The sequence below is a fragment of the Crocuta crocuta genome, unplaced genomic scaffold (genome assembly GCF_008692635.1).
Source record: "Crocuta crocuta isolate KB4526 unplaced genomic scaffold, BGI_CrCroc_1.0 scaffold549, whole genome shotgun sequence".
In the NCBI taxonomy this organism is placed as follows: domain Eukaryota; kingdom Metazoa; phylum Chordata; class Mammalia; order Carnivora; family Hyaenidae; genus Crocuta; species Crocuta crocuta.
Genome location: NW_027529169.1, coordinates 1,639,624 through 1,650,069, shown reverse-complemented (window position 1 = coordinate 1,650,069; position 10,446 = coordinate 1,639,624). Strand labels below are relative to the sequence as shown.

Here is a 10,446-nt window from a genome sequence, read left to right as displayed (position 1 = left end):
CTCACAGGTTGTCAGCCCGGTTGCTGGCTGAGCAGTGATCTGTCTCATCTGGTGGAGTGAGGCTAGAGGGAGGAGAAGAGCAGGTAAAACCTAAGTCTTTATTAGCACTGAGGCCAGCAAAGATGGTTCTGGGAGGGGGGAGGAGGGGGCCTAAGAAAAAAGAGGAGGAAGCCTAGGGAAGGAAGAGGCATGAAGTATGGGATAGACACAACAGCTCAGCCCCGAGGAGCCTGTATGAGACAGAGTAGAGGTGGACAAGACAGGTAAACTCTGTGTCATCCTTGGTGTCAGCCAGGGTCCCAGCAGGAGACAAAAGGACCATTCAGTTGTCTGTGTTTGCATTCCTAAGGAGACTTAATAAAGAACTTACTTATAGAGTCAAGGAGGGATGTTGAAGCTCTTAAGGACTAGCAAGAGTGGAAAGCTGTTACAACCCCCTAGTGCAGAAGCAGTGATATCAGAACCTAGGCAGAGCTGGAGCCAGTGGAGAGCCAGATAGGAGTTGTAGGGACAGGCCACAGCCACAGTCATATATTTTCATGGCAACCGGAAAGAGGGAACAGGAATAAGAAATACCCTGACCTCTGTCTCCTTCTATCCTCTGATCTCCTGCCTGTGTCTCCCCTTAGTGAAATTCAGCAGGAAGCCTGAGGCCAAAGGAGCTCAGGTGAGTCAGCCCCTAAGGTCATAGAACAGGGCAAAGAATGGGTAAGGACGTGGCAAGAGAGCGTTAACAGCCCACCAAGGCAAATACTCAAGATACAAAGAGTAAACCTCACTTTGGAAAACAGTGATTTAATCTCCAGTGAATCCAAGGAAGGGGCTTTCTTGTAATCCAGAAAATCGGGGAAGAGGCTGGGTCAACTCATCCTGGAGTAACAGCCATCAAGTGGGAGGAGTGGGAAAGTATAGTGGATTATGGGATGGGCTACGGGTATCTTTGCCTAGGAACTAGATGGCACTGCCCATGGTTGCAGGTGGATCAGAGTCTTTGGGGTGACAGTTGAGCCTGTGGGGCTTCCTGGATAGACTAAGCCTGAAGAAAGGGACTGGTGGTCATGATGATGGTACAGTGACTCTTTGGATGAAGATCTCCTCAAGTCACAGTTGGCATAATTTCCATAGGTTGCTCAGGAAGAGGGAGCCCTCGTTCTGGACAGAGACAGTAATGGGGTCATCCCTTCCTAATAAGGAAGGGTACTTCTGTGAGGGCATGTTTGCCTACCCCACCTTGGGCTGTCCATACGACACATGGACTAACTGCACCCACAGGCCTCTACCACCATGTCAGGTATGTCAGTCTTGACAATGTTGCTGTCCCTGTCATAGTAGAGCAGAGACAGGGGGCGCCGGGCTGTGGGCACACAGCATGAGCCCCCTCCAGCAGTGCCTGCAGCTGTATTGGCCTTGAGAAGATTGAGCACTGCAGTGTGGAAGGAGGCAGCAATGCCAGGCATGCCTGCCACATGCAGTGGGCACTGCCCTGTGCAGAAGTTCATTGCATAGCCCTCAGGCTGGATGATCCAGTCGTGCCAGCCAATCTCACGGAAGTCCACAAAGAACTCTCGTCGGCAGCACATCCTTGACCCACCCTGGCAGTCGATGCCTCGCCGGTGAAGCTGGTGTTTGCCCCCAACTTTCACCTTGGCTGCCACAAAAGGCCTATGGGCAGCCCCACCCAGTATGATTGAGCTCTGGGCTCCTTGGCCTTCAAGTACTAGCTCCAGGGTCAAGTGCCCCTGGCTGAAGGCAGCCTGAGCTTCAGGCCCCAGGAAGAGCTGGTGCCAGCCACTGGCATCCACCTCCAGCAGCTGCTGAGTGGCCCAGGTGAGGTTGGTGTCATGTGAGCCTAGCACAAGGATCTTCAGCCTCAAAGGCAAGGTGGTGGTATTGGGAGGGAGCTGTACAAAGAACATGAGGCTGGCCTGCTGGATCTCCATGCCACTAGCAGTTCTATCAGAGGAGAAGTGGAAATCAAGACGAGTCTGGTTGATGTTGGAAAGGCCTGTGGACACAAGAACCCCCAGTCACTGTGGTCTTCTGAGTGTCAATTCTACCTCTTTACTGTCAGCATACTCGAACTCCCTGCAGCACTTGGCATTGTTGACCAGCCCTTCTTTCTTGAACATTTTTTCTCTCTTGGCTTCTATGACACAACTCCTATGATTCTTCCTTGATTTGATTTTCTTTGCTGGCTTTTCTTTCTCTGACCATCTGTTCAATGCAAGAGTTCTCCATAGTTTGTCTTTGACCTTCATTTACTTTTACTCTACACTGAAAGGAGTTCTTACCCACATTCATGGTAAGCCAACACCACTTTTATGCTGGTGATTCTCATATCTGGATGTCTAGTCTAGACTATTTCGCACCTCTGGACTGGACATATGAAACTAGGAATCAACAGGGTGCCTGGATGCCTTAGTCAGTTGAGTGTCCAACTTTTGCTCAGATCATGATCTAATGGTTCATGGGTTTCAGCCCTGCATCAGGCTCTCTGCTGTCAGTGTGGAGCCTGCTTTGGATCCTCTGCCCCCCTCTTTCTATGCCCCTCCCCTGCTCATTCTCTCTCTGTCTCTCTCTCTGTCTCTGTCTCTCTCTCAAAAAAAAAAAAAAAAGGGGGAATCAACAAGCTTCAGATTTAAACTTCTAACTGCTTAATTTTGCCACACGAATGTCCTGGCAGCACATTAAAATAATGTTTTTCCCAAATGGACCTCATTCTTTTCCTTCCTATATACCCCTCTTTCTGTTCTTAGATTTGGTGGCACCACTCCCCTCCTTACAACCTCTAGAAACCATATGAGCACCCTCTCACTCCCATACCCAGTCCCTCACTACAATGATTCTAGGTATTTCTTCCTATCACTGTTACTCTTGTCCAATTTTCTCTCTTCATCCCTTGCCTGACCTACTGAAACACCTTAATTGGGTTCCTATTCCCTCTACTCCACTGAAACTGCTCTTTTCAGGATCACCAACACTTTCCACACTGACAAATCCAATGGTTTCATCCCTTTATATTCATCTTACCTGACCTTTAAGCAGTGTTTGACACACTTAATCATTCCCTCCTTCTTGAAATATTTCCTTCTCTTGTTTTTTGTGACTCTGGCCACTCTATCTTGGTCTCTTACTGACAGCTCCTCTTCCTCTCCTTGACCTCTCAATGTTGAAGGTCCTGAGCTCTCTTCTCTTTTTTATCTATATTCTTTCCCAGAATGATCTCATCAATTCCCATGGCTTTCTATTTCATCTGTATGCTGATGACTCCCAAATATATATCCCTGGCCCTGACCTTTCCCTGATCCTCAGGCTTGTATACCTGATATTCTATTTGGATATCCAATGATATCTCAAACTTTTCATGTTCAAAGATAAACTCTAAATTTATCCCCCCAACCCAAACCTATTGCTTCTCCAATCTTATTCCCTATAAATGTATTGCTTAAGGCAAAACCTTGATTGTTCTCATCCCCTACTTTAAAATTATCTGCACTATCTGACAACTCCATGTCCAATTCATAATATAATTTCACTTATCCCCATCTCTTCTACTACATATTAGTTCAACCCACAATCATCTTTTTCTTGAATTATGGCAATAGCTTCCCAGATGGTCCACTCTTGTCCCCGTACCATTTCCCGTATATCAGCAGAGTGAATTTTATTATATAAATCTGATGATCTCCTCAGCATAAGGATCCTTTAAAGGCTTCCCACTGCTATTTGAATAAAATCTAAACCTCTTAATACAGAAAACTTGTAAGATTAGGCATTCTTCCATTTAATCACTATATTCTACCTATACTGTCACTTTTCTGTTCTTTGAACTACCAAACATGGTTTCACCTCATGATCTCAGCACTTGCTGTTTCCTCTGTCTGAAATGTCTTTCCAAGATCTCTGAATGTCTGGCTTCTATTTGGCATTCAGCTCAAATGTCTCCTTCTCAGAGGCTTTTCTGACTAACCTATCTAAAGCAGCCTTCAACTCTATCACCATTTCTCTAATACATCACCCTGCTTAACTGTCTTTATAGCTACTACCACTCTCTGTAGTCATTTTTTTTTTGTTAATTTGTTTACTACGTACTTCTCCTCCCCTTCTCTCCTCCTCCCTGCCCCATCACCTAGAATGTAAACTCCATGAAGGTGGAGATTGTGCCTGTATGGTTCACCATTCTGTCTAATACGTAGTACATAATAGGCATTCAATAAGCAATTGTTAAATGAAAATAAAAGTTCAAGTAGGCTTCATGTGAATTGGAAAGTCAGGAATAAGGTTGTTCTTGATAGCTCTCAAAGCCAATATCATGACTCTCATTTCCATCTCTTCAAGTAAGTCTACTCCATTCCTCTTTCTCTCTCTGTGGATATACTTCTTCTGCTACTTTGTCAGTTTCCTCAGGTTCTAACGTGGTGGCCCCAGCTCCTGAGTCTATTGAATCTTTTACTCAGCTCCTCTTAGCTAAGAGACATGACCTTCTAGTGTCCCAATTCCCAAATCTTAGATGAAGAGTCTTGATTGGCTCAACTAATCTTGCTATGTCACTAAGCACCCTCCTGTTAGAATCTCTTAATTTACCTTCGTTAAAGCAGGCAGACACGTAACCAGCAGTGGCTACAGCAGGCTATTACATTGTTGGCCCACAATGAACAACACCTCCCAATATTCATGGGTTTGTGTAGTTCCTTTCCACATTAAGTCTGGGCATGGCTGTGTGACTTGATTTGGTCAATGAGACAAAGGCAAGCACAGTTCAAGCAGAAACTTAGTAAGTACTTACACTTACTAAGATGCTTTGCCCTTTTGGAAGTCAGCTGCCAGGCTTCAAAGAAACTTGGGCTAACTACTGAATGATATAAGACTTTGAGGATCAGACACCATCTTAGATGTTCCTCTCCCATCTGAGCTCCTGACTGAATGCATTTGCTTCAGTGACCATAGCTACTCCTCAGATGGAGAGGAAGAACTGTCCAGATAAGCCCAGTCAAACCACACAATCATCAGCAATATTGAATTTTTTGGTTTAAGCCTCTATATTTGGGATGATTAGTTATATTAATAGATGACTGAAACAGAAATTTGTTACAGAAGTTGGGTGCTCCATAAAAAGGACCTAGAATATGTAGCATTGGCTTTGGGACTGCGTGGCAGGCACACATTGGAAGGACAGGGAGGAGACTGTTAGCAAAGGTAGGAAGAACAGTGAGGACATTGCATTGGAAGCTGGAGAAAGGGGAACCTGTGTTATGTATTGGCTATCATCTGTGGTAACTTGGAAGCTAGAAATGGTATCTAACAAAGTTGTGAATTTAGCTAAAGATATTTCCAGGCAGAATGCTGGAAGTGCCAATTGGTTTATTTTAGCTGCCTATGAGAAGGCATTTCAGGAGTGACATGAACTAAAAAAGGAACTGTTCAATTTTTAAGCAGAACTTAGAGGAAACATTTCCAACAGGACTTGCTAGATTGAACAATAAGATATTTTTCCATTCCTCACCTCTCTGTCTGGCAAACGGTTCTCAAAGTAAGAAATGGTATCGGTAAAAATCAAATCCAGGGCATTGCCAGTAAAACATGGTCTCCGAGTGAAGATCAAAACGTTTAGAAAAGGGTCAGCTGTAACTGCCTTTGTTAAGATATAACACCTTTGTTAAAATTTAAGATGATGTTCTGTAGACCCTCTCAACTAGACAAAAGGGCTTCAAAGAATCTTTTGACCTACAATGCCCCACCTTGTAACCTGAGGAGGGGTCTGTCTTGATAAAGTTGACTGTCTTTTGTCTAATGGAGTAGACTATAATTCATTATTTAGAAGGCTCCCAGGGTTTTACAGATCATTTTAGTAGTGAAAGCAGCACCAGCTTGGACTAAAAGGGACAGAGATGATTCAAAATGAAAAGATGTCTCTGGGCCCCCAACTTCTTTGGGCAGGAAGCTGGCTGAGAAAACTATTCAGCTGCAGACACAGGTCATTTCCTACTTAAAAGGAAAGACATCTCAGAGGGTAGAGCCAAGGGCTGAGACAGTAGGTCTAGAAGCCAAGGAGAGCACTGATGGGCTCTCCTTAAGAGGAGAGGAGAATCCTACCAAGGAGCAAACCCAAGGCCTAACCAAGGGAATCTGGATTTGGGATAGACTAAGATTTGTGCCTGGCTGGATATCAGAACTTTCATGGATCAGTGACTATACTGTGTCTCCTCACTCCTCTGTCTCCCATATTGAACAGGAGTATTTATTATGGTTATCTTGTCCCTGTGTCAGCATTGTATGTTAGGTGTTTGGCAGGCAGATAACTTGTAGTTTAGGTCACAGGCAGTGGTGTGCTGGTAAATGTTTAACAACTCAATTCCAGAGGAAAATAAACCCTGATTTGTAATGTTTGCCAATTTCGGTGGTATAAATTCTCCCACCACAGCTGATTTCAAACTATTAACATGATGACCCTAGACGTGGAGTTGGGAGATGTTTATCATTTGTTCTCAAGATCCAGTAGGAGCCTGTTCCAGGACATCACTGTATGCCCCTACCCCAGTTTCCCCAGAGTCCCCAGCTCTCTCTTCTAGTCCCCAGCAACAAACGATACTCAGATCTTGCTTTCATATTGTAGTGTAGATGATAGCTTAAACTGGAATAAAAACTTCAAGCTAACATATTGAAATGTAAAAGATAGAACCCAGCTATCAGTCATTCTCACTTCCAAACATCATCTCAGATCAGGCCTCCTTGGGCCTGAATGTTGGACTCATTCATTGATTAGCAAATATGTGGAAAGTGTATAGACTTTGAAGTCAGAGAGAACCGTGTTTGAATTCTGCCCCTTGCAAACTGTATGACCTCGGCCATGTAAATGATCTTCTTTGAGTGCCATTCTGCTTTCATAAGATGGGGATAATAAACTCTACTTTAACTGAGATGAGGCAGGCACCCTAAATACCTGGTAGCTGTCATTATTATCACAATGTTGTCAGGAACTGGTGTCAGGGGTACAGAGGTAAAACGAACAAACAAAATAAAACAAAACACCAATCAGGATCTTGGTGTTCAAGCATGGTTCATGGTCTGTCTACCTTGTGCTCATTCACTCCGAGCCACTTTTCAACTCCAAATGCAGTTTACTCTTTCAGACTTTTACTCTCCATTTACAGTGTTTACCATTCTCTACCCATTGAAGTCAAACTTATTCTACAATGCCAGTCCATTTGCAATCTTCTTTTGAAAGCCTCCTCTCTCTCACTAGGACCCAATGAATAACCCCTGCCCCAGCAAGCTCTCCTCCAGCCCTCCTCCAGCATTATTTGATTCTGCCTTACTTTCTAATTAACTTATTCCCAGCAGCAACTAAACCCCCCATGCGCAGGAGCTGAGTCTTCCATCTCTTGCTCGTTCCCACCTTCACTTTCTAAGAATATTACCTGTGTTAGTTCATTTAATTCTCTCAACTGTCCTCTTAGTATCCCCATTTCACACATGAGAAACTATTAACAACCCGGGTCACACAGTAATAAACAGCAGAGCAGGGATCTGAACCCAGGTTTATCTGGCTCTAGTTTGTGTTCTTAATCATAGGCAGAAATACCCTTTTGAATTAGAATAGGGTCTCATACATCACTGGGGATTCTACACTGTGGTCAGGCTGACTTATAGAATGATTTGGTTGTTTAATGCAACCAATGTTTATCGATCATCTACTGTGTTTGCGAGAGGCAGAGTAGTGTAGTGGTCATGGTCATGGGTTCCAGGGCTACGCTGTCTGGCTCTACCACTTACCAGTCATATGACCTTGAGAAGTTACTCAACCTCTTTTTTTTTTTTTTTTTTTTTTTAGTAAGCTCTACACCCAACATGGGGTTCAAACTTATGACCTGAGATCAAGAGTCACATATTCTACAGACTGAGCCACAGGTGCCCCAATTACTCAACCTTTTTGTGCCTCAGTTTCAGTATCTTTAAAATGAGGATAACAGTAGTACTTGACTCACTGGGTTGTTGTGAGGATTTTTTAAGGACTTAGTGTATGTAAAAGGCTTAGAATAAAGTGAACATTTTATAAGTGTTAGTTATTTCCACTATACACTACCTTCTGTGATAACATGAAGAATAAATGACAGTTCTTGACCTCAAGGGATTGACATTTATGGGAAGACAGACTTCACAAAAAACCTGGAAATAGGCAATTCCACAGAGGTCAGGTTCAGGGTTAGGGTATGGGAACCACCAGAGAGGGTGCTCGTCACCTTCAGGTCAGGGTGGGCTTTTGAGGATGGGAGGGCTGGGTCTTGAAGGAGAGGGGAGTAAGTGCTGACCAGGGGAGAGGGGCCAGGAATGGGCAAGATCTTCCAGACCTAAAAAAGAGCTTGCAAGAAGCTCAGAGGCCAAAGAGATCACTTTGTGTTCTGTTTCTAGGGTCCTGTCTCCAAAGTCTTGGCTTTCTCTCTAGCTACCCACCAAATTCTCCCTCTCTGGAAGTAAGCCTCCCTTCTCTTCTACTTTAATCCACCTTTCTGAGTCCCATTTTGACCCTGTTCTGATGTGAGGGCCCAAGGTATGAAGACGAGGGAACTGGGGTAGGCTCAAGGGATATGGTAGTCCTGGTGTTCTACTGTTCCCCCTTTTACTCAAATGAGGCATCTGGAGGATTGGGGGGGAACAGGGGACAGAGGAAAGACAGATTCCGCAGATCCCAGCCTCAGGGACCAGGCCCAGGAAGTGGATGAGCTCACACCACAGCCTGTGGAACATTGTGGGGGCCAGAGGACGTGTAGGCAGGCAGTCCCAAAAGAAGTAAATTCTGCCCATTGGTGAAGTCTAAATAAGAGAGAGCAGGGGGTGGGGTGGGGAGGGGTGGGAGCCTGGGATTAGGAGATTACAGGCCATGGGAAGGAGGAGTGGGATGGTTTGGGGGAGGGGGACAAGGGTTAGTCTGGGGAGGAGACGTTTCCTTTCCTGGAGAGGTCAGGTGGTTTGGGGGAAGATCTATAGAACAGGAACCCACCTGCGTCAGCAAAGCTGATGATCTCATATTCCTGTTCCCTGTCAGCCTCCAGAAGTATCCCCTGCGGGGGCCCATGGAGGCGCTGCAGCACAGTCCTCAGAGCAGCTCTGGACACAGGCCGACTCAGTGTTGGGCGCTGGCTGAGATGTAGCTTGTCCAAGATGCTTCTCTTGGCCAGGTCAAGAAGCAGCTCCCGCTGGCGATCCAAGTCCAAGGCGGGTCCTCCACATGCCAGACACTGACTGTCAGCTCTGGGAATGGCCACTGTAGCCGGAGCCAGGAAGAGGAAGGCCAGGAGCAGTGAGGAGATCATTGCTGGGGGAGGCCCTCTTTGAGTGATACAGTTGAGGCAGAGCTGTAAACCCGGCACTCAGGGTCCTGACAGCCGTGGTCTCGACTCCAACCTGGCCACCAGGGGCCCTAGAAGGAGAGTGTGTCCAGCAGGCATGACTCCTTGTCGCAGGGGATAGAGCAGCCAAACATCTGACTTGGGAGATGAAGCCAGTTACAGGTAGAACTTGGCAGAAGCCTCCAACACATAGTCAGTGAAAGTACAGAGTGGGGGATGTGAGGGGAGGTTGGTTTGTTTGGGGAAAGAAATGTCCCTGGGCCAATGTTGGGAGACAGTGGATTACCCATGTAAGCTGCCAGGCCTTGGGGACAAAGGTTAGAGATGAAATTCCTCTTCAGATCAATGGCCTTGCTGGGAAACCTGAAGGAAAAGGGAGAGGTGAGAGGTTTTTACACTGAGTGTTAAAGGGTGACTGACTCTCAAACAAGAGGGGTCATTGGTATGACTCTTTCTGTCACTATCATGCAGATAATTGAGAGTTATACTTTCCTTTGCCTGGTACTTCTCAAAGCCCCATATCCCTCTTCTCCCTCTCTGAGCTTCATAATGCAGAATCCTTTGTTAGTCCTTCCCACCCCTATCCCATTGGGTTTTACCTAGCTGGGATCAAAACTAGCCAATATCAAGGTTAAGGGAAAGGAGGGGAAGTGTTCCGGGCAGGTCTGCTGTGTCCTTGGTAGGAAGTCTGAAGGTGGTAATGGGGCTTGAGAGCTAGATTTGCTCACCTTTTGGAGATTTGTCTGTTTAGGAAAAGAAATTTTGAGATTTCTCAGAATCCCTGGTCCTCCAAAGGTCCTGACCAGTGGCTCTCCAGGGAAGGGCCTGTGCCCCCACAGCAGGGATTTAAGTGGCAGGAATGGTAGGTGGAGTTAGGAAGACAGGGTTTTTTTTTTTTGTTTTTTTTTTTTAAATTTATTTCTAGGAAAGAGAGAGAGACAGCGTGAGCAGGGGAGGGTCAGAGAGAGAGGGAGACACAGACTCTGAAACAGGCTCCAGGCTCTGAGCTGGCAGTCAGTACAGAGCCCGACGCGGGGCTCGAACCCACAAACTGAGAGATCATGACCTAAGCCAAAGTTGGACGCTTAACCGACTAAGC

The 10,446-nt window shown here is 45.7% G+C and overlaps 1 protein-coding gene across 1 annotated transcript; it reads right to left on the bottom strand.

Moving 5' to 3' along the window:
* Positions 1-1,256: 1,256 nt before the first annotated feature.
* INHBC (inhibin subunit beta C) lies at positions 1,257-9,317 on the bottom strand. Its single transcript, XM_077757441.1, has 2 exons — positions 8,999-9,317; positions 1,257-2,005 (listed from the first exon to the last, which is right to left on the bottom strand). The coding sequence occupies exons 1-2, from the start codon at positions 9,309-9,311 to the stop codon at positions 1,257-1,259; spliced, it is 1,062 nt and encodes a 353-aa protein (XP_077613567.1). The 5' UTR covers positions 9,312-9,317.
* Between the last annotated feature and the right edge of the window lie 1,129 nt (positions 9,318-10,446).